The 24,581-nt window shown below is 43.4% G+C and overlaps 1 protein-coding gene across 1 annotated transcript; it reads left to right on the top strand.

Annotated features, from left to right (window-relative positions):
- The first annotated feature begins 1,305 nt into the window (after positions 1-1,305).
- On the top strand, positions 1,306-24,254 carry fmn2b (formin 2b). The gene is made up of 20 exons (XM_053413854.1): positions 1,306-2,927; positions 5,839-6,089; positions 6,459-6,631; positions 7,556-7,706; positions 7,954-7,974; positions 8,658-8,716; positions 9,877-10,820; positions 12,233-12,377; positions 13,269-13,356; positions 15,037-15,098; positions 16,701-16,792; positions 16,921-17,050; positions 17,241-17,387; positions 18,326-18,385; positions 18,665-18,785; positions 19,382-19,474; positions 20,032-20,083; positions 20,750-20,899; positions 21,084-21,165; positions 22,312-24,254. The coding sequence occupies exons 1-20, from the start codon at positions 1,306-1,308 to the stop codon at positions 22,336-22,338; spliced, it is 4,470 nt and encodes a 1,489-aa protein (XP_053269829.1). The 3' UTR covers positions 22,339-24,254.
- Positions 24,255-24,581: the final 327 nt, after the last annotated feature.

Genomic DNA, 24,581 nt, shown 5'->3' with positions numbered 1-24,581 from the left:
CCTCAAACCATTATTAAAATTCCAATACCTCAGGGTGCATTTGCAGCCCTACATTACCCCAACCATCACCCTTTTCAGTTTAAAACAAAAGTTTGTTTGGTTTACCAAGGACACGTGCACAGGCAGGATAACCAGAGCAGGGATGAATGCAGACACACACCTGTGCTCAATCAGCCTTTTAACTGCTGAGATGCTCTCCCTTGATTTATCAAATTGTGCCTGGGTCCTAGTGTCCCCCTGCTACATATCTCTAATCCTTCTATTCTGTAAGGGGATATTAAATCAGTTGGCTTGATTTTCAATAGAATAACAATACAATTCAATGAGGGCCACATGTCATAAACTCTGAGTGCATGATTATTGTTACAAGTTTATATTTGTGACCCGAATGTTTGTGCACTTGTAATTTCACCTGTTCTCCCAGTGCTCTATGAAGCAAATGATATGACAAGAGGGAACATATTATCATAATCAAGCTGAAAATCTATTCAAAACTAATCTATCATAACATAATAATTGATAAGAAATCCATCCATCTACATTTCTGTTTACAACTGGGCAAACCTTTCTAGTCTTAAACACTCACAGTGCTTTATTCTACATTCACCCCATTTTAACACAGCGCTTCAGGACTTTTGAAATGCTTTTGGAATTAAAAAAAAAACAATAACCTCTTTATTAGAGTTCAGCCCACACTTAGCACTATGGGTAATACAGCCAGCAGTGTAGGAATCATGGGAAACGTAGTGAAGAATGGTGCACTTAGCTACACTGGCACACTGTATGAGAGGCTAAGAGGAGGGGGTGCATTTCCAACCCCCGCCTCCAGTCCACTCAGCTGCCAGCACAGTCGCAGTATCTGGCAGCATCTATATTCCTCTCAGCAAACCTGGCTTTGTGTCCCCATTCCAGTGGCTCTCCATCTCTCCCAGATTCCTCCCCTTCAGACCTCCACTGAGCATGCAGCCCCTACGTCAGAGCAGATGGAGAGAAGGAAGAGGGGGAGGGTAAGACACAGAGAGAGAGAGAGAGGGGAGGAGGAAGAGGGAGCTGTATGTGTCTCCTGCATCCGCGCCAGCATCACTGACACGCCAGCTTTTCGTCACCAGAAAAAATACGAAGAGCTGCACACAACAGAGGGAGGAAAAGAAAACATCAGCAGCAGCTCCTCCTTCACCACCAGACGTGCATCCACAGCTTAGGCCTCTACCTTCCTCGGGCATCTAAAAGCTCCCCCGACACAGAAAAAGCTCTCCCAGGCATGACCTGACTGAGGCAGTCAGCCATCAGTCGCTCTCCATCGACATGGGCAACCAGGAGGCTAAGCAAAAGAAAGCTGCGGCAGCATCGGGAAATGGAAGCTACCCATCACTGGATGAAGGATGGAGAGAGGGAGGAGGGGATGTGACAAAAAAGGGAGGAAAGAGGCTGCATGGTAAGCATGGAGGTAAAGGAGCAGGCAGCAGTGGAGGAGGAGGAGGGATGCATGGCACAGGACCAGGCAGGAAAAAAAACAAATCCGAGTCCAAGCCCTCTGTTTTCTCCATCCGCAAGAGAAAGAGCAACCTGAAAGGGAAAGGAGACGCATGCTCCTCTGTAACAGGCTCAAAGGAGGACGTGTTAGCATCACAACAAGATGAACTGGACAGGACAAGAACACCTGATCTGTCAGCAGATGAGCTCGGACAGTCGGACACCGAGGCTGCTTTCCCCGAGAAGAGGAAGAAAGTGGAGCCAGGGAACAAGGATGGAGATGGAGGAGGAAGAGAGCAGCATCAGGAGGTGCAGCGGAAAACCTCGACAGCAGCGACCTCTCCCGCAGAGAATGGAGGGCAGAAGGGAGGGAGCTCTGGGTCAGACACTGATATTTACAGCTTCCACTCAGCAGCAGACCACGAGGATCTGCTAGCGGACATCCAGCTCGCTATAAGGCTGCAGCACCAACAGCAGCAGGGGGTGGTTAACTCGACTGGGGAAGTACAGGGAGGGGGGGAGGAGAAAAGGAAAAGGAGTAATGGAGTAATCAAATTAACTCCTCCTGAAGCACTTGACCTGACCCCAGAATTAGAAGTGGCGTCTGATGCGCTGTCATTCCTAGAGACAGGGACTCTGTCTGGCTCAGTTAAGGACATGGACCAGCCTCTAACAATCAACCCCACCTTCCACACAGAGGTGCAGGAGAACAAGGAGGAGAAGGTGCAGAAGGAGGAGGTGGAGTGTCTGGAGTTAAACGGGAAGGGACAGAGGGAGAAGGAGAGAGAAGCCTCTCTTTGTTTTGCCACAGGCACAAAAGAGCAGCATGGTTTGGTACAGCAGCCCGCTTGCACGGCAGTCACCATGGCTACTGTAGGGGGGGTAGCAGTCAAGCCAGTCACCATGACAACCAGTGGCAACAGCTTCCTGGATCACGTACCCCCTCAGGAGGAGGAGGAAGCTGGAGGCGAAACCCCTCAGGAGGAGAGGGAGCCTGGGGTGGATATGGATCTCAGTCCTCCTCCCGCAGACAGCCACAACACAAGCACTGAGGCCACCGATGGGCTTAGGCCAGGCATCCTGTCCGAGGACGGTGAGGGTCCGTTGGGCTCGGGTACTAGTGCAGAGTCCCTTGAGGACTGCTTAAGTGCCGGCTCTGAGCACCACTCTGCTTCAGCCAGCACCAGTGCCTCCCCCTCCACCCAGCGGTACAGGAGGAGCAGCATCTGCTTCACCCCACTGCCTCCCCAGGAGAGCCCCACATTGGCCAAACGACTCCTCAGGTCCACCCACTCCTCCACCTCCTCTAGCCCTGTGGTGAAACCCTACCCTCCTATCTTCCCCTCCTACATAAAGACCACCACCAGGCAGCTCAGCTCCCCAGGACACTCCCCAGCCCTGTCCCCATCCCACAGCCCTCTGTCCCCGCGTAGAGTCCACCATCACCTCCACAGGTACCTGTGGTGCTGCTGCATGATTCTTTCAAACTCTTTCATTGTGATTGACACTTTATATGTTTCTTAAGGAACTTTTGATTTGATTTAAACTTTCCATCAGCTGAGTAAAATTGCAGATGGTGGGTTCACTTAGATTTCCAGTTTATTACAACTTGTCCAACGTAGTTTTGGACGTTGTTTCAGTAACTGTGGCATCACCATGTTAACAAAGCAGTGTTGCAATGCATGGGAGGAAATAGATCAGACAGGTGGTAAACATACCCCTCCCTAGGTTAGGTGAAGTCATATTAAAGAGACGATAAAGGTGAACACTTAAATCACTACCCAAACTGTCACATGCAAACATACGTGACAGTTTACAAAGCCACTTCCTGCTTCACTTTTAACCTGCAGAACTTTGCACAGTTCTCTTTTCACTGAGGGAATATTGAAATGTCGATTGTTTTATAGACATTTTTCAGACATTCACAACAACACGCTGCAAAGTTGAAGTGTTTTTGTTTACAGCACATCAACATCATCGTCAGCCCTTATCCCCATAGCTCTTTGTTGGTGACTCCTGTGTGTATGGCACCACGTTTTGATCCTGAGATATTTTTATTCTTTGTTTTTTTCATTTCACATCTGTCGTTTGTTTGACACTTCATCAACACATCCACTCGCGTGGCCAGAAGCCTGTGCAGGATCTCCTGCTGTTTTCTCACATGAGCTCATTTCCGACAAAGTGCGAAGGCTCTAACTCGCACATTTGCATTCTCACATAGAGCCCCTCCGAATATTGCCAGGATATTATCAGGAGTGCAGTGAATCTGAAAGCAGCATTTCAGATGCAAAGGTTTAAATCCTCCGACTAAACGATTTGCTTATGTATAGCTATGGTTTTATGGGGGAGAGTTGGGGCACTGTGGCCTTTATTCATAGTTCTAGGTGTGAAAGAGTAGAGAAACTGACAGTTTCTTGCCCTGCAACACTTTGTTGTGCTGATGTCACCCAGCTCTAGAGCAATTAGAATCAGACCAGAGTTGTAATAAACTGGAATTGACCTCTCACTTAAACCTCCCCTTAGTTACTGTTTCACCCCCTGTCAAGCTTTTCCAATGGGCTCTGAGGGTCTGCAGGACAGGCTCCAATAGGGTTCGGGTTAACCCCGCTAATTACCTGTGAGTTGGTCAAAGTCACTTGTTAATGCCTCCTGCCGAACCTTGTAAATAACTATTAATAACATGTTTGACGATTACATTCACTCACATGTTAACATCCACTAAAGATTCAGCTTTCAAAGGACAGTTGACTGAGTGACAGTTCATGTCATCATCCTCCAACATGTCACACTGACAAGTATCTCACACCTCATGTGTTCATCAACAAAAGCAGAAACACACCGGTTTATATTTATCATGGGTGTCCTTCATTAAAATGCAAAGTACTACATTTAGAGATGTCAGTGATCATTTTTGGCGTAGATGAGAGACGTGTCTGTGTTCATGGTGCATGAAGCAGTTCGGTGAGCCAACACATTCGCATTATCATCGCTGAATATTGAAGGGAATTAATAAGCTTTTGTTCAGCTTTAGAATCCTTCTGATGATGCTATCACCTCAGTGCAGGGTGAGAAACTTGACAGGCCTGCAGTGCTTGTTTACTGTTGCTTATATATGACTGGACAATCACAGATTAGACACATCAAGAGCCCATTTAATGGAGCTATGTTGTTAAAAGTTTCTATGTTTGAGGTACCTTTACTACAATTTACACCAAAGTTCAAGTGTGTAGTTCCAGTGTTTGATAATTTTATTCTTTTTATTTCACAATATCAGACTGAGACAGCAACAACAATCATAGAATCACTTCCTCTTTAGAAATTTGTCTACAAAGTTAAAGCACATCCTTTGATTTGTTGCTACAATTCTTTATATAAAGAGCTTTTATTTTTGAAATGTTAAACCTGGTTCTAAAGATCCCGACAGGCGGATTAACCAGTTAGGATGTACACAAAGTTTTTTTAACTTCACACTGCACCATAGAGTGTTCATAAAAGGCTCTGCACACAACATCCAGCACACAAACAATAAAAAGTGACAGTACATTGTAGAACTGTTTGAGGAGGACTCACTAATGACAAGAACTAATTCGGAAGTAGCATCAACACAGGACAAGCAAACAGACCATTACAAACATGCAGGTTTACAACTGACAGTGCACGAGGAACTACACTGACTGGACCAATGTTATGCATGTTTGATCCTTTTGACTTTTGACTCAAAGCTTATAATTAGCTGCGTTGCATTCAGTAGGGTTTTAATCTTTACCTCTGACTGCTCCCATGATGGCTTCAATTAACTTCCATAAAGTATAAGAGTCAAAGAAAAAAAAAAGAATCCTTATAGTCAGTCCATCACACCGCCCGCTTTTGTTAGCTTGTTATGTGGTGAAGCAGTGCTACACGGACTCAATCATCAGATGTCGACTGTAGGTATGAACCTGCCGGCGGTTCCTCTTTCAGGCAGCTTTCTCTCTTCCCCCTCTACCTCAGACTACAGTGATTGGTTTAAAAAAATACAAACATGGCCAATCGTTTATCCCTATAGCAGAATGGTAATGTGAGCAGCCAGGATCAGGATATGTGGGGCTAATGCAATGCAGTCCCCATCTCACTGCATTAAGAAGCAGTAATGACACTGACAGCTTGAATGATGTTTTTGAGGTTTCTGAATGAAAACCGACTCAAGTTTTAGGTCTGTTATTCGTATTCATTTATTTTTATACCATTTCATAAATGGAAGCAACTGTCTAAAAACATTCAGCACACTTATTTCAATACATAATCCAGCCTGCAATTTGACAAGATAAGAAGTTTAATTGTAACATCCACTTGCACTGTGAAAGCTAGAAATGTTAATGTTGACAGGATGATGGCTGAGGGTCAACGGGTCCGTAGGCAGCGCTCCCGCAGCCTGGCCGGGTCTCTGAGTCGCTCAGCTGACTGGACAGAGGAGCTCGAGAGGAGGCTGAGGAGCAGAGAGGAGGATGGAGGAGGCTCTGGTGGTTCAAGAGAATATCTGGAGGGCTACAGAGGAGGAGGCAGCCAGCCCCTGTGTGCGACCAGAAGATCTTCCTGTGGACAGGTTTCCACCTGCGGCTTTCAGGACGTCTTCACAGGTGAGTACAGGGCCGTCTCAGCTCTCAATTATGTCCATGATTACCACTTCCTGTGGGTGAGAGAGTCTGAAACTAAATGTAACGCAAGTGTCTTAATGGCACTGAGGATAAAATAACTGATTTAACCTGAGTGTGTAATTTCTGCACCTTGAGGAGAGCAGCGAGAGGTCAGCATACAGAGAAGGTCAGTGGTCATCCAAAACACTCATAGCCTCTGATAGGATGTAAACTGTAATTCAACCTTGTGCTGACAGAAGCAGTTAGGTTGTGTGCAAGTCTTAATCAGTGACCAAAAACCTTGAGCTGCCACATCCACCCTGTCCATGGTAAAGTTAACCTTGTTTCTCTCTGTCATTCCGGCATGTACAGGTCGCACCTTGCTGGAGAAGCTGTTCATGCAGCAGCAGCAGGAGGAGCCCGAAGAGGCAGAGAGGCTGTGCTCCAGGATCTTGGCCATGGGTCTCCTGCTGCCGTTCACCGACTGCTTCAGAGAGAAGCTATATGACAGCCCTGCACACTCCACGTCATCAGCCAGGTTCGACGTAAGTAGCCGCAAGTCAAACACATTATATTTCTCTGCGTATTCAAATGCCAGTTCACGGCACTTATCTGGAGCAAGGCCATGGAACTGGTCAGCTAGTTGTTTGGAAAGCTCCTCCTCCATCTCATCTGTGAATATTCTCTTTACCTCAGCTACTGCACCCCAGGCTACTGATTTTACTTCCCCTTTCTCTTTTTTCTTTATGAATCTTTTGAGGGTTGTCTTATCAATATTTCTATCCCTTCCAGCTTTTCTTAAAGACTTCTTTCCTTGCATGACCTCAGCGGCTGCACTCTCCATCTCTGCGAGGGGTGTTTGGCCCCAGGTTGTCTTCCTGGTGTAGTTTCTTGGCATGATGGCTTTTCTACAATGTTTATGACATTAAAAATCAAACATGTATAATTTAATATAACACTAAAATATGTTTCAGACTAAACTTAACTTGTGCTTCATGGTGGGGTAAAGTGAGACACTGTCTTGCTTTACCCCACAGCATTTGTCCCACTTTACCCCACAGCTACCGTTTTAGAAAAACAACATTGCTTAGCAATTCAGGCTAATCTTCAGCTAGCATCAGTCACATGGTTTTTTATGTTGGAAGTTCACCAACATGTATAATATAAGTTTTTCTACCTGATTCAATTTGTTTTGACACAACAGTTGATTAAGTTCAAAGCAAGAAAATGTACTTTTACAATCAAAATCACATTTTTGTGAAAAAAACATACTTTCCACAGCACCAGCACCAACTTCTCCTTCATGGCAAGGGGGGAATGGGAGGGGCTTGAAAACATAATGGTCAAATGACCACAAATGTGTTCCGGTGATAGATACAGGGGGTGTCTCACATTACCCAATGTCTCACATTGCCCCGCTCTCCCCTATAATTTGTCATGTTATTCATTGACTGGAACTGTCTCCACAGCATGACCAGTTGTATACATGGGCAGCAGTTAACCAGCCGTCACACTCCATGGATCTGCTTGATGGGAGGCCTCTTGGGCAGATCAAGGGTTCCTTGCCCCCAACCAGGCCTGGTTCAGACAATAGGAACGTATTCAAATCCACAGAGGCTGGTAAAAATAACATTCACACATGTCCTGTTCACAATGTTCATACAGACTGTCATTTGTAGCGATATAAATTTAAATTCAGAATTTTTTTTTATCAAGTGAATGCAAAACGCTTCTGTAGATTTGACTGTTAAGACCAAATATCTTCTCTGATCTCAATCCAGATGTGTACATCGACTCTGACCTTTGCATTTGTTTCTTCTCCCCTTGTTTTTCAATTTTCTGTCTTCTGAATGGGATCATTCTTCAGTATTTGTTGAGGACAATCAAGGTCAGTGGTAACATCATAACTTGAAATAAACCACCCTGTACCATGTTGGGTTGATGGTTGGCTCCCTGGTATTAAGCTTGGTTGGGGTTTTGCCAAATTATTAGGGAAACCAAAACAGCAGGAACAGTCAAATCTGTGCACACAGGAATACATAATAAATGCTAAATGTTCTGTTTTTATTTAGTGATTTTCTAATCCTAACCCTAACCACTCAAAGTGCTTTCAAGTACAGTTTTGCCATTCATCTATTTACACACACATTCATACAGTGCATCTATGGGAAGCGCTTGTTTCTATGAGGGGCCATTCAGGGTTCAGTATCTTTCCCAAGGAAACTTTGGCACATTTTCACACTGTTGAATGCTAATTTTACTAAAGTCAGTGTATCATGACAAAAGTGTCAATGTCAGTAAAGCCAAGATAGCAACAGAATTAATAATCTTTGCATTTCATTAATATTGTATTTCATCATCTTGTTTAAAGTACTACAAGTTATCTACATCATCATTATTTGCTACTTCCTTTTATTTGACAACAAGATATAAAAATGTAACAATCTAAATCACAGCAGGTTGATAGATATGTATTATGCACGTCATGTCATGCTTTCATGTGTTCATAATCACCCACAGGAGTGTGGTTGTGTTCTTCTGACCTGCTGATGTGTGTGTGTCTCTCTGCAGAGCATCCTGCAGCCATGTTGGGTCTGAAGCAACCACAGGAGGAGAGTCAAGATGGTCTGGTCAGTCACTTTCATTTGAGGCTGTTGTGTTTTCTTCAACAAACTCTTTGTAGACTGTTATACAGAGTGCAATGAAATCTACATTAGGGCAGGTGGATAGGTTTACCTTTTATTTATCTATTTCAATTTCTTAACTTCAAAGATGAAATTATGAACAGATACATGACTATAACCTTTGATTCTGATGTGATGGCTGAAACTTTAGTGAGGAACCTGATGTCAGATGATGATGATGATGATGATGATGATGATGATGATGATGATAAAGAATGTAAGTACAGTGTAGAGAACTCAGGCGGATTGATTGCTGTAACTTTAAGCTCATTGTTGCTTTGCAGCTCAGTGATTTTGTGTGGTGGGTTCTCAGGCACATAGAGGCCGGTTCCACATTAAACAGCTTAACAAATATACACATAGGCAGGTACACAATGTGTGTACACTCTGCTTGTCACACACACAGATGATATACTCACATGCAGGTTATCCTCAGCAGGGAAGTGTTCCCACTGACTACCTTTAAAATATAAATTCATTAAGGAGTGAGCTCACCTGGCTTTTAAAGGATATGGCAAATGGCCGTCTGATTGGTATATATTGTGTCACACCTAAAACACATGGAGAGATTTGGATTTGGATGCAAACTAAATGCACTTAATCATTTTCATTTTGACCTGTCAAAGCACTTTACTTCATCCAGCAATATAAGGATTCTGTATCCTAGGATGCTTCTGCTTGCAGACTGGAAGAGTCAAGTATCCTTCTGATTAGTGTACAACCTGCTCTATCTCCTGGCACTTAAATCAACCCTTAGATTTTGAATTGGATTTTCTTAGATCTTGCAAAGTCTTCTTAATGGAAACAGAAATTACGAGAGACAAGGTAACTGATGCAGTCAACTCTAATCAGACGCTACAGTCCTATGACGCACTAGCTTGTCTCTATGGTGAACCAGGTGAGCTACAAGGTCAGAGCATTGGCACCAAATGTTGATGCTGTACATATTCCTCACTGATATAGCAATTTATTTATGATCGTGGTTGTGAGAGTTTATATTTCCCAGGGGACCCACAGTCACATATCTCAGTCAGAGTCGTTTTTCTGAGCAGGTGATTCTTATTTTTTCTGAAGTTAATGAAGTTGTTGTTTTTTGTTATTTGCAGGAAGAACGAGTCCTACCTTCAACAAAACTGAAGGAGAAGCACATCAACGTCATCCTGCAGCTGGAACAAACCATAGAGGACCTCAGGACTAAGATCGCTGAGCTGGAGCGACAGCCCCCTCTGCTGGACAGCGACAGTATGAAACCCACCGCCTCCACCACGGATAAGGAGTGTGGGGGGGAGGAGGGCTTGCTGAGGGATGTGTGTGACGCCCACCTGCAGACAGAGGCCCCTCCCTCTCCGGGCTGCCTGGAGGCCAAGTCGGTTCAGACCTCGCCCATGGACGACAGCTTTAAGTTCAAAGTGCCTTGCAGCGAGTCGGGTGGAGAGACCGGCTTCCTGCAGCCCCCCCCACAGTGTTCGTGTCAGCAGCAGCCTCCGTCTCTGCCCCTTCCAGTGGGAGCAGAGGCCTCAAATCCAGCACAGACTGTGGCACCTCCTCCTCCACCTCCACCACCTCCTCCCCCACCCTTCCCAGTGGGCTCAGTGCCTGCTCCTCCACCACCACCACCGCTACCACCTGGTTCAGCATTTCCTCCTCCTCCTCCTCCTCCACCTCCTCTTCCTGGTGGTCTCATGCCACCCCCACCTCCTCCCCCTCCTCTGCCTGGTGGCAGTGCTCCACCTCCGCCGCCACCCCCTCCCCTCCCTGGTGGCACGGGCCCACCCCCTCCTCCCCCATTACCAGGATTCGGAGGCCCACCTCCTCCTCCTCCACCACCACCACCGCCAGGCTGTGGGCCTCCTCCTCCCCCTGCTCCACCAGGAGCCATCTTTGGTCCCCCGGCTCTCCCAGGCGGTATGGGCTCGCTGCCTCCTCCTCTGCCGTTTGGGCTGTATGCTCTGGGCCTGACTCAGGAGAAACCCCCCAGGAAGGCTTTGGTGGAGCCACCCAGACCCATGAAGCCACTTTACTGGACCAGGATCCAGCTGAACACCAAAAAGTAAAGACATAAAGTACCGACTGTTGTCATGACCCCACGGCAATTCTTATACATTTGACATTTTCTTTGAAATGCAGAAAACAGTATAAAGCAGGAAAGGTTCAGAAATAGGAAGACATCAGACATTATAACCTATAACCTAGAATTGGTTTGCTGTTTTTCTTTTCTATTGTCCTCGAAACTCATGAAAAGCTGCGAACCAACACTGTCCAAGTTTGGCTCTCAAACACTTGATCTCCCTCCTCTCTCTGTGGCTCTCAGCTCAGAGCTAATTGGATCCTGCAGAAAACGTCATCCTTTAATAACTCCTCCCACACAAATATAGTTTCATTTTTAAAAAGGCTCAACCATTTCCTGAAACAGCTGCTCACATTGGTTTTTATCACACATACAGGAGGAAATTGTGAATTTATTATGGATACAGCAGCTGATTAATCCACATTAGGTGATCTGTGGCAGCAGGATGCCATGTGTCAAACTAAACTTCAGTGTGTGTGTGTGTGTGTTTTAAAGTGAAGACGGAACGTGTGTGTGGGGCTATATGTGATTAGATATAATCACAGGAGCTGCTAGTTGGAGATAGTCACTGTTGGTCTGATTCCGCTCATGTGGTTTGTGGACATCAGGAAAAATATAAAAAACTCAAACATTTTCTGAAATTGATGGTCATAGGTCAGTTTAGTGTTCTTGCTGTAGGAAAGTGAATGCACATCAAATGTCTCTTCTTACATCGGTATCAGCTTTAACACAGAAAACGGATTAACATCTGTTTGGGCATTGACCTTGGGATATTCTGGTTTTCGACCACATCCATGTTCACTTGTTGTGTGCTGATTGAATCTGTTTTTGTTCAAACAGCCTCGACTGGTTTTAAATGTCTGAGCCGCTTGCCTGAACATGAACGCAACCCCTATCTGACATCAACAGCATGATCTGTGGTAGACTTTTTGAACAAGTCTGCAACCTCAACTGCATTTAAACTCCCCAACCATTATGATACAATAACTTTGGTAAATGACATATATAACCAGACTAATTGGAAACCCAGGGTTGTTTGGAAACTTTGACAACATGCTGCATAAAATGTTGGACAATGATATTTGATTTGAGGCAGTAAAACATGACAAGCCAGTCTTTAGCGAACAGAGGAAATGTGATGTATCACATTATCTGACATTAATGATACTGAACAAATTCAGAGAGAACTAATGTTATTAACATAAAAACCAATTATATAAAAGTGAGGAATTTAAATCCTGTATTCAGTATTTGGAAGCCTCTCCGGTAGAATAATGCACGACTGTGTGATTGAAGCTGTCATGGAACAGTGCGTCAAAGCCCTGTGGTTTTTCACACTGGTTATGTTCACTGTTGACCTTCACATGTAGTAAGTGCTGTTTTGTGTTTCTTAGAGAGGTTTCTTCGTCATTGGTGTGGGACACAATTGAGGAGCCTGACATGGACTTTGAAGAGTTTGTGGAGTTGTTCTCGAAAACAGCTGTGAAGGTTAAGAAGCAGCCGCTCTCCGACACCATCACCAAGTCCAAGGCAAAACAGGTCAGTGTGTTTTACATTACAGAATTCTAACATATTAATTATTGCTTCTTGAAACTTACAAGTTTTATAAGGCATTGAAAATCTCTGCTAGAATGATTATTGATTATCTAATGGATCATCTCTAAGGCTGACCAGTCTCAGTGTTTTTGTCAGGAAACATATGACAAAGCCTAGATTGCAGTCAGGTCTGTTTTATCAATTCATGGCAGGAATTGCATCCAAGTTATACAATTACAGGCTGGCTGACACTCACGGAATGGGTTCTTCAAATATATGCACATGAACAAGTCGATACATATGGGATTTTAAACAGGAAGAAATGTTGAAGTAGGTCCCTTGAATCTGCATATTTGAATACTGACCTTGAATTCAAGTTGGTGGCAACTTTGCTGCGTCTTATCCAATCAGGCCAATAATAAGAGGTTCTTTACCAGGGACTTTGTAATTTTGTTATTTTTTCAATGACATGTCATATAGGAAACATGCAGGGAAATAAATGACAATGTGTCAGAAGAATAAATGTATATTACTTATGATATAACATTTATCGTATGTATTAAAATAGTATGAAAATTTGCAAATTGACAAAATACAAAATAAACTATGCTTATGAAGCTACTGACCAGAGAACCATTTCATTTACTGTGAATATTCATGGTCATTAAAGGCAGATTTCTAATCATATTGGTGACCAGGCACTTCAGTATGTTTGTTCCTTCCCAGACAGAAGCTTCTAATGTATTCCCCTGATGACTCACCTTCCAGTGCCAACTTTTATCCAATTGTCAGTCATGCAAAATCAAACAAAAAACGGTTCAGCATTTCTCACACAGTGGGTGCTGGATGACAAAACTACATATACTATAAGCGTCTGAATCTGCTCCCTTGCAGGTTGTGAAGCTTCTAAACAACAAGCGATCTCAGGCAGTAGGAATCCTCATGTCCTCCCTGCACCTCGATATGAAAGATATCCAGCATGGTGAGTTCCTCGCTTTGTCGAGAATCCTGGCATCCATGTTGAGCCTCTGCAGCCTGCGGAGGAAGAAGAGCCGCTGTCTGGCCGTCTTCCTGATGGAGTCTGTGTGATGGGTCCAGGTCAGGTCATCAGTGATGTGGACCCGCAAGGAACCTGAAGCTGCTGACCAATTGATGGGGAGGGGGGGCGTGTTCTTCTCCTTGTCCCTTCCTGTAGTCCACGATCAGCTCCTTCGTTTTGCAGACGTTGAGATGGAGGTTGTTGTCCTGGCACCAAGATGTCAGGGCTCTGACCTCCTCTCTGTAGGCCTTCTCATCGTCGCCGGTGATCAGGCCTATGACAGTGATGTCATCAGCAAACTTGACGATGGTGTTGGAGCTGTGGGTGGCCACGCAGTCATGCATGAACAGGGAGTACAGGAGAGGAGTGAGCATGCAGCCCTGGGGGGCACCGGTGTTTAGAGTCAGGGTGGGGGATGTGGTGCTGCCTATCCGCACCACCTGTGGTCTGCCTGATAGGAAGTTCAGAATCCAATCACGGAGGGCGAAGTTGAGCCCAAGATCTCTGAGCTTGGCGACGAGCTTCAGGCGGCACGATGGTATACAGTTCAGCATTCTCACATATGTATCCCTCTGGTCCAGGTGGATGGGCAGTGTGTAGGGTGAGGGAGATGGCATCTGCAGTCGACCTATTTAGCCTGTAGGCAAACTGAAGAGGGTCCAGAGAGTCAGGGAGGGAGGAGGTGATGAAGGATTTGATTAGCCGCTAAAGCACTTCATGATGGTGGAAGTGAGTGCTACATGGCAGTAGTCGTTCAGGCAGAAGATTTTTTTTTTTTGGGAACAGGGACAATAGAGTTGAGGCCCCATGAAAGACTGAATAACAATGGATGCAGGGACGTCTCATGGAGAACTTAAAGTATCTGGGGTTATTTCCTGACTTCAAAGCAGCCTGGGGTTCTTTATATAACCCTCCTCTGGCAAAGAAACATGCTGATCTACTGTAGAGGATCCTACACGGCAGCATAGCCTCTGTACACATTCAGTCTACCCACAGAGTTGCCTTCTGATCACACCTCTTCTCTGTGTGGATTGCGACTATGTGGACTCACTGACTCCACTCGTGTTATTTTTGCAGCTCCCATTTGGGCAAGATGACTTCTTATTTGTGCTTAAAGTTTTGTGACATCATAATGTTTCACCATATTCACTCATTTTCCACCTCAGCAGGTCTGAGCAGCCAGACTGTAAACCTGCCTCTGTGGTTGAGAAGAGGCTGTAAGGCCACTCTGAAGGACAAACACACACACAGACAGACACACACACACACACACACACACACACACACACACACACACACACACACACACACACACACACGCACACACACACACACACACACACACACACACACCTCCTGGAGAATATCAGTGAATGTCTTAAAGCAGCTTTAGTACAAATCTGACAGGCTTATGGTTGTGTCGGAGAGAACCAACTTATAACAGACTTTAAAGAAACAAATATTGAGCACAAATAATTTTATTTTGTGAATTCACCTTCCCACCTTCTCTCTCTCTCTCTCTCTCTCTCTCTCTCTCTCTCTCTCTCTCTCTCTCTCTCTCTCTCTCTCTCTCTCTCTCTCTCTCTCTCTCTCTCTCTCTCACTCTGTCTCTCTCTCTTTCAGCCATCCTGAACTTGGACAACACGGTAGTGGACCTTGAGACCCTGCAGGCCCTGTATGAAAATGTGAGCATCACAGTCTTTGTCAGTTTATGTTGTCTGTCTGGCAATACTGTATGTGGTCATCTGTTTGTGTTACTTTAATGTATGCTAAGAATAGTGAATCGCTCGTTAATTAGAATTTTTACCCAGTGCATGACAGTTGAATCTATAAGCTGTTTACATCAGTATAAGTAGCACTCACCACACTGCAGACAAAATATTACCAGCCAACATTTCAAGCGTAGATCAATAGTAAGCGGAGGGTAAGAGAATAGTGCTCAGGGAATCTCTGAGAAAAAGAAAAAGCATAACATCCCATCTTCCAGTGGAAACGATGTCCCTGAATATCTATTGTAGAAATAATTCTATTGCCGAAATACCAGTAGTCGTTATTTTTCTATGCTACTGTGTTGATTTTAATCCGGTTTCTGATCCGCTTATTTACAAATTCTTTGGCGTCTCTATTTACCTCAGAACAACGGTGAGTGTTACTAAGCAGATCATGTTGGAGTTGGAATTCAAGGTGATAGATATTAAAGGGCAATTTACTTTTGTTAAAAGACTGCAACGAAGAAAATAAAGACGTTGGCCGTGTTCGTTCCTTCAACTCAAACTCAAAAGTGGAAGCAGGAGATTCAGGAAATGCTGTCTGCTGGTCCACTAGATCTAGATTTTTATCTGGATCTGCAAAAAATAGCACACACTCATCAGTACCAATCCTATAAATGAAAAAATAACCCCACTGTGGGAAGTAATATTAAAATCAGGGTTTTCTCAAGCATGGACTACTCCATTGCCCTTCTGGTGGGCCTCCCTACATTCAGGGGGGAAAACTTACAGAGTTCAGATTGCAGTGGTGTGTCTCGCCTTCGACCAGCCTAAAAGGACACATGTTACTCGGCTGCTCATCAATGTCTACCTGCTGCCATGGCTGCCAATTCAAATTCAAGTCATAAACACAGAGCAACGCCTTGGTCTGCACCATCTACTTAAACCCAATCACCTCTCCATTCCTCTGTTGAACGTCTTCTGGTGTTGCATCCCTGCATACAAGTCAGTCACTGTCCATACTGTTCTTGTCTGTGGTTCCCTGATGGTTGAACAAGCTGCCAGATGTTAACAGAGCAGGGGCATCCCTCTTTTTCTTAAAAACCTCCTACAACCTTATCTATCCGAGAGCAACTCCTTTCGACACCTCCTTTAACACACTGATTATATCTATCTTGTTTCAAGGTCTCTTAAGCTGCTTTTAGAAATGCACTGAACCCCAGATAACCCTATTCTCCAGGGGGGCTGTATGTGAGAACGCAAATGTCCAAGTGAGAAGCTGTGGACTTTGCTCGGAGTTTCTCCTATCAGCCCCCTCGTGAGAACTCTGATAGACAAAAATCTTGAAACATGGAATCTCCATAGCAGGATTATTAATTTACATCCCACCTGCTGATGCGTGGTTCATGTGTGAAAGTCCTGACCCAACTCCTCAGACATCCTTCAGAGTTCATGTCTGAAAACGGTTCTACGCCCCTAAGCTAGTTGTAAGTCACTTTAGGGAGAAGTGCATGGCTGTTTTCACCTCTTGTTAGTATACCCAACAGTAAGTTTGTTATTCACTTGCATCTCTTCCAGAGGGCCCAGCAGGAGGAGCTGGACAAGATTGAAAAGCACATCAAGTCCTCTAAAGACAAAGAGAATGCTAAACCTCTGGACAAACCTGAGCAGTGAGTTATTCCAACATCCAATGAACAGACATAGTTGGAAACAAAGGGTGCAAATCTCACAGGACCTGTGAGAGAGTCAGTGCAGAGGTGATAGAGCCACAGCAGCCTGTGTTTGTGCTTGGTTGCAGGTTTCTCCACCAGCTCTCCCTGATCCCGAACTTCTCTGGCAGAGTTTTCTGCATCCTTTTCCAGTCCAGCTTCACCGAGTGCATATCGTCGTTAACGAGGAAACTGGACACGCTGCAGAGAGTCTGTGAGGTGAGTCCAGCCCTGATTGTTATCATGAACTCAACACAGCAAATGATGACTCTGTGTACATCATGGAAAGATGTATTGGGGTTTTATCACTTTCATCTTCGACTGTGTGTTCCCCTCATTTACCTCGCCCCTCCTCATCCTCTCTATTGTTAGATTTGTGTAAGAACACAGACTTTGTTTTCCTCCGCAGGCCTTACAAGACGATGGGAGAGTGAAGCAGGTTCTGGGTCTGGTCCTGGCCTTTGGTAACTTCATGAATGGTGGTAATCGAACCAGGGGCCAGGCTGATGGCTTCACCCTGGACATTTTGCCCAAACTGAAAGATGTCAAGAGCAGCGTGAGTAAAGAGGGAGAGATCCTGAAACAAAATGCAATGGAACTTGTTGAAATGTAGATTTTCAATCTTGGACAAACTGGCTCCTTACAGCCTTGTGTAGTTCTATGTGCCTTATATATAGACTGTATACTATTTAAATAGTATGTGTAAATATGACAATATAGTTATATTTTATATCTTTGTAACATTTAACTTATTGGTTGTTTGAAATGTCGCTGGTCCCTTTCATGGATGTACCCAGGATAAAACCAAATCAACTCAGAGTTAGGAGCTAATCCTCAATAATCTGCTCTCTCTATGTGCTTGTTGTGGCATGAAGTCAGTTCACCTTGTTAAGTCAGCACAGTAAAGTAAAACTTTACTGTCAGATTTTGAGATTGTTCATCCTCGCACACATCTTAAAAAAGGAGTAATAACTGCTGTGATGTGGAGGAAGTAATTCATGCATTTCTGTCACTGCTTTAAATGTATAACTGTGTTACTGCTTTAAATCTATAACTGGTAGAAAAGAGCTGTAACACCATGTCAGCTGCAAATAAGTCGACTGCTGTGTTTGAACATCGTTGTAGATCATATTTTTTAAGTTACCCCAAGACAGAAAGAAATCCTGTACCTGAACATCCTATAGCACATTAGTCATGTTGAGTCATGTTAGTGTGGGTCGGATCTGAGGAGTGTAAGTCAGGAAAGAAAGAAAATGTGGGGGTGTGGAGATAGAAAGAAGTGAGCTTTCAACAAGTACGAAGAATGTGTGGAATGAAGAGGACGATATCTCTAATGCTGCTGCACTGATTCAACTGTCCTGATTTTGTCCCATCATGACTGTGATGATGTATTTGTGGTGGAAATTTTGTCTCTGTTACCTGTGCTAAAGCACGTAACAGAGAAGCATTCAAAAATCTCCATGCTTACACATTTTGTCTTCTCTACACATGCAGGACAGCACGAGAAGTCTTCTGTCTTATATTGTTGCTTACTACCTCAGACACTTTGATGAGGTGAGCTGCTTTGCTTTCATAATTCCTCTCATACTGTGACTGTACTGTATCCAATTTCATCTGTATAATTTTTCTCTTTACCCCCTCCCGGAGAATTTTCCCATCATGCCTTCCTTTCATATGTGGCTCATAATAAGACCATATCTCCCAACATCTGAAAACTGTATTCTTCACGTATATTAAACTGGCAGCCATCAAACTGTAAAAACAACAAACACTATCAAACATTATGATTTGCCTCATTATATGTGGCGTGGTTGTGTGTGTGCATGTGTGTAGGATGCTGGCAGGGAGACGTGTGTGTATCCCATCCCGGAGCCTCAAGATTTGTTCCAGGCTTCACAGATGAAATTTGAAGACTTTCAGAAAGACCTGACTCGACTCAGGAAGGACCTCAGAGGTGACACACATGCAAGCACACACACACACACACACACACACACACACACACACACACACACACACACACACACAAAGTCTACATTGTTATGGCCTGTGTGTGTCTTTCACCAAATGGCCTCTGAATGAAAATGATATTTTTGAAGGCTGAAGTGATGATCTACAATAGTCCTTCTTGAAAGGGCAGGACAGTTTTACTTAAGTCAGTGACACTCACCACTTTTCCTCTATAAAAACACCAATGCTGGCCAAAGCCAAAGTCGAAAATGTCTTCGTCCTTATGAATTGCTGAAAAGCTCATGATATTCTCTTTGAAGGAAAAAATCACCCAACACAATAGTATGCCTCTTTAAACATTAAACACGAATGTCAAAAATGCAAATCTGGTCATCAGTAGGACAGTCTAACTCAACATCAAATATGATAATTATATATATTTATAAATGCAACAACACATTTTGCATACATGTGTAGTTTTTTGTTTCACCCGAAACATACAGCATTAGAGTATCTATACACTAGCCTTACTGTACTTTTCATGCTGCTTAAGTTAAGATCCTGACTTGACTGTATTGTTTTGTGCCTTATTTTTGTCAGCATGTACATCGGAAGTTGAAAAGGTGTGCAAAGTTTCGGATGAGGATAACTTGCAGCCTTTCAAAGATAATATGGAAGAATTCCTGAAACAAGGTAAGAGACTAAATGTATGTATGTAAGTATGTATGTATGTATGTATGTATGTATGTATGTATGTATGTATGTATGTATGTATGTATGTATGTATGTATGTATGTATGTATGTATGTATGTACAGTATGTATGTATGTGTATGTATCTATGTATGTCTGAAGAGAAACATTGTGAACCAGTCTTTCAGTTGTGTTGTTCTCAGATTTACTCTCACAGATTCAATTTTACTAGAGTTAAAAGTTCTAAAACTTTTAAAGTTCTGGCAGGTCACCTGGACCAACTGTTACTCTCTGTAATATGACTTTCTAAATGGGAGATTTACAGTTTAAAGGTCTATTACACTGTGCCTTCATATCTGTATATCTGTATCTATGGCATGAGGGGGCAGGCTCAGGCAGAGGCGGTCTTCATTTGCATGGCCAGTGGACCACGCATCACAGAAGTAAACAAGGAAGGGAGACGTTTATCTTTTCACCTGAATAAATGGACGACTGCTGCTGAAAATAAACCTAGGGACCTGTTTGTTTTGACCTTTTCCATTTTTCTTTCTCTCTCAGCTAAAAGTGAAATGGAGACGCATGAAGGTCAACTCAGCAGCACTCACAAACTGTAAGAACAACCTAATTTGTTTGTCATATTTCACCTGTCTACATCCCTCTAAGAGAGGAGTGTGTTTACATGATGGTGCTGATTCACACAATCTTGATGAAGCACTTGAATGTGTGTTAGAAAGTAATATTAATATATCAGATATTAAGGGAATCATATTTGAAAAGAGATCAGGAAAGTTATTTTATTTACTTTGACCTGGAAAGTATTATGGCCAATACCTAACCAGTGCTCCTGATGTAAGAGGTCTTACAGCATGGCCACACTGATTCCATGGGGCAAGAGTTACTTCCTGTTAATAGCACAGCTCTAGCATGGTTACATCATCATGCTAAATTAATCTTACTTGTAATGTCTGACTCTTTCAGTGAAGTAACACTTATTCCAAAATTGTAAATGTAATTGTATTAATACTGCACTGACCCAACATATGAATACGAGACTAACTGTATGGCTGAATGTTAATAATTTTGCTGGTAAGTATCTACAGAATGAGACTGTTTTCACTAAACTGCGCTGTTATTAAGAATAGTAAAGAAAATTTAGTTTGTTACATATCATTCAGTCAGAGATCATAGTCACATCATAGTCTGCAGACAGTGGCTCATTTCTGGGATCATATAGGGAAAAGGGTCAAGGTGTCAACTTGACTTTGTGTCTTGTCAGGTTCATGGAGCTCTCAGTGTTCTTCTCGGTGAAGGCCAAGGGAGGAGAGAAGGAGGTCTCACCCAACACGTTCTTCTGCATCTGGCATGAGTTCTCCTCTGACTTTAAAGACCAGTGGAAGAAGGAGAACAAAACCATTCTCAAGGAGAGGTACATTATCTCAAGCTGCTCTACAACCTGCCGCTTTCTTTGTCTCTGTCATTTAAATAAGCTAAAGTGCCTGTTATGGAAATCTAGTACCGGTCATATCACCATAACACAGATTCTTGAATTTAGTGTTATTCTGAAAGTGGAGACCTGACTGTGTGTACGTGTAACATTGTGTGTTGTGCAGGTTAAAAGCAGCAGAGGAGAGCTTCCGTCAGGCCAAGGAGAAGGCTTCCTACAGCGTCAAACCTAAACACGCCTCTGGCATCGTAAGTTCACCTTTGTTCCCTGTTTTTTGGCGCCTCCTATTAAAAAAGAGAGAGGAGAGAGGAGAGGTGGGTGGGTGAAAAGAGGGGAGAGAAAAGAGACCGTGAAAGAGAGGACAGAGAGACTAGGAACAGCTGTGTAACCGTCACATTTAAGCTCTGTCTGACTAGTTTTTATAATGAAAAAAAAAAGGCATATTTATTGATGTAATGATGCTTTTAATGATAGCTGCACCAGTTCGACCATGTCAGGTTCAACTCCTCTCAGCAGAGAACAGAAATATGACGCTGCAGTGACACAGACTCACCAACACTGGTTAAAGATGGTAGAGTCAGAATCTGGAGTCAACAGCATGAACCTCCCTGATGCTGGTGGTGTGATGGTGTGAGGAATGTTTTATTTTTTACATTCACAGTTTAATATCTTCTAATCATTACTCCCTGCATCATAATGCTCCATGTCCCAAATGTCAACAATGTGAGTTGACCTCCACACTTACCATAACTAAATCCAGTAGGATCTTTGGGATGTGGTAGAACAGGTGACTGGAAGCATGAGTGTGCAGCTGAAACGATGTGGTGCAGCTGAGAAAATGACCAACATCTGTTGGATTCTTTGACAAGGAAATATTATGGAATTCTACCGGGCGTGCTCCAATTAACAATCATAGTACAGTTACAGATATTGCTTTCAAAATACATTCTATTTAAAAACAGGTTCTTATCCCTTTCATCACCCACACAAGATAAAGCAATGACAGTGACTGTCTGCATGCATCTATACTTACTTGCTGATTATAAATCCATTACAGTAACATTTTGTGCAGCGGAATATTCCTTCCTTGATTAAAGGACCTGCACTCTGGTCTGTTGTGTAGGCCAGAAATACAGTTCCACTATAATGTTAGTCATGGTGAAGCAATGCTGAGGGCTAGCGCTAGTGCCAACAACTGTAAGACAGAGGGAAATTGTGCTGCCAGTGTTGAAAGCAGTGAACCATTGGTGCAATATCTCTGCCATGAGGCATACATCTCTTTGTTAACACTCCAAACCAAGCCAGTATTAATTATATCAAATATTTATTTGCTGTTGTTCTGTTTCAGATGTTAGACATGTTTACCGAAGTTTTTCTGATGGTTTTTTTTACAGAAAGCCAAGCTGGGCATGAAGATCTGACTCCTGGCACGTTTGTTTTCCCAACTGTGGGCACCAGCAGTGAGTCAAAGACAAACAGTATGAAGAGGACGGAAAAAAAACGGAAGGGACAGCACTAATGAGAACGACTTGTACTGTATGTGCAGCTGTGCCCACTCTGGACGTCTTGTTTGATCACTGGTTAATTTGCAGAGGATCAGTTTTTTCTGCTCTGTCATCCTGTTGCCTTATGTTGCTTAGAACAACCCAGTCTTGGGAGGATGCTGCGGCTGCATAGGCCACCGGGCACAAGGAATCATGGACTGCTGGGATCAGTGCATCTCACACACAACATACATTATACATCAGCTGAAAGAAAACACTGTCTGTGCAGCCTATGAGCCCACATCATCATTTTGCCACAGAATGGTGAAGTAAGACCACAATGTTTCAGGTGTAATGAATATGTTGAGCACTTATTCCCCTGACTGTAACCTCAACAAATCACCACAAGCTCAGCGAGGAAGACAGCTGGTTTAAAATGTGACATTCCGAAGTATTACGTTATAAATATTAACTGCAACTGTCTGACAGGGCACATTGTGTTATTTCAGTTTAATTCCCTAACTCTCACTGTCAGTATTTCTCAGTTTGCCTTGGCTATGCAATGAGAGAAAAAAACATACATCCAGAACTGAGCCTGTGCAGGATTCACAGCAGTATTGTCCCGAACAGAGGCGGAGACTTCAGTTCATGTTTCCTCATAATGTGAAAATCCTCAGGACGTACACACAGTTTATAGAACTTGAGCCGAGGGACCTTCTAGCTTTCCAGCCCAATGATTCAATGCTGTATGTTTTCAGGAACATCAGCTAGATCCACTTAAACAGCTTTACAATTGCATTCATTTGCTTTTGTTTTTCAAACTCAGACGTCAGAGCAGGCTTTTGTTCTCGCAGTATGTGGAAATGCACAGAGTTACCCCTTCAATAAATTTAATTTAGCTTGAAGAGCTACTTGGTGATGTCCAGCATGAACGCCAAATCACACAGCCATATTCCATCACTCGGTTCCATGCCAGGTTTTTCCTTTATCTCCATGAGTTGTTGAACTCCATAAATGACCCAACCATTTCACCTCACTGTGGTTAATCAAATCTTCATCTTCACCTCAAGCTCACTCATCCTTGAAGTGGTGTTTGTTCAGCCCTCTGCTTCTGACCAGGCTTGTGAGGACATTATATCCTCTCCTCTCCAGATCCAGCAGTGGCAGTGATCCCACAAACAAAAACCGTCTTGTTGTTCTGTATTGGTTATGTCAGTAGTTTCCTCACAGGTCAGAGAGCTCCATATCATGAATCCACTCTGTGATGGTTCCTCAAGAAAAACTGACACTTTGGAACAATTTGACTTTGTCCCCAGCGGCAACAAGGCTAAACAATTCAGCAGCCATTGATGAAACAGACAGCTGGATTGACTGGCATAGATAAGAAGCACTTGTAGGGACAGTCAGTGATATACAGTGTTATCCGGCTTTACTGTACAAATATTAAAATGGGGGTTATAGTTGCAACGTGCTGTATTGAAAAGTAACATAAATGTGGGTTAGCCCAGCGACAGCCCAGAACACACTTGGACTGACACATTACCACAATGCTGCTGTGAATCTCCAGCTTGACCTTCCAATCAGACTGCACCTCTCAGTAGAAAGTCACACACAGTATACAATTTTTACAGCACTGTTGATGGGCAGGACATGTCAGCTTGCTTACAAGTGTATTTAAAATATGTTACAATGATACGCCATATCATATCAGATACAAGTGTGTGAGTTTGCGTGTGTGTGTGTGGTAGCTGTGAGATGAAGGATGTGTATCACACTATGAATCACAGCTCTTAAGTTTTCTTGTAGAGTTAATGACTTTATTAATGTAAAATAATAAATGACAATGAGACACATTTTGCGTTTCTGTCAATGATGTCCTCCTCTGTTGGCTCGCATGCTATTCACAACAGGAACGTAATATCTGTTTTCTGCAATAAATGTTTCTGTATACATCTATGTGCGCAGGATGCATGGGATCCGGTTGCAGTGTAAATTCTGTAAATAAAGAAACTTGAATTCTGCATTCTTTTGATTTGATATATCATCGGTAAGATAAGGTCAGGGACGTGACTGAAAACTCACCGTCCAGGCCCTGTAGTCAACCCAGAAGTCAGTGACTTACCCATAGCCAACAACTGAAACACTGAAATGGTTCTCAAGAATTTAGGGAGCTGAAGTCG

The sequence above is a fragment of the Pleuronectes platessa genome, chromosome 21 (assembly GCF_947347685.1).
Source record: "Pleuronectes platessa chromosome 21, fPlePla1.1, whole genome shotgun sequence".
NCBI lineage: Eukaryota > Metazoa > Chordata > Actinopteri > Pleuronectiformes > Pleuronectidae > Pleuronectes > Pleuronectes platessa.
Note: the sequence above shows the minus strand (reverse complement) of the source record. Positions and strands in the feature narration are given on the sequence as shown.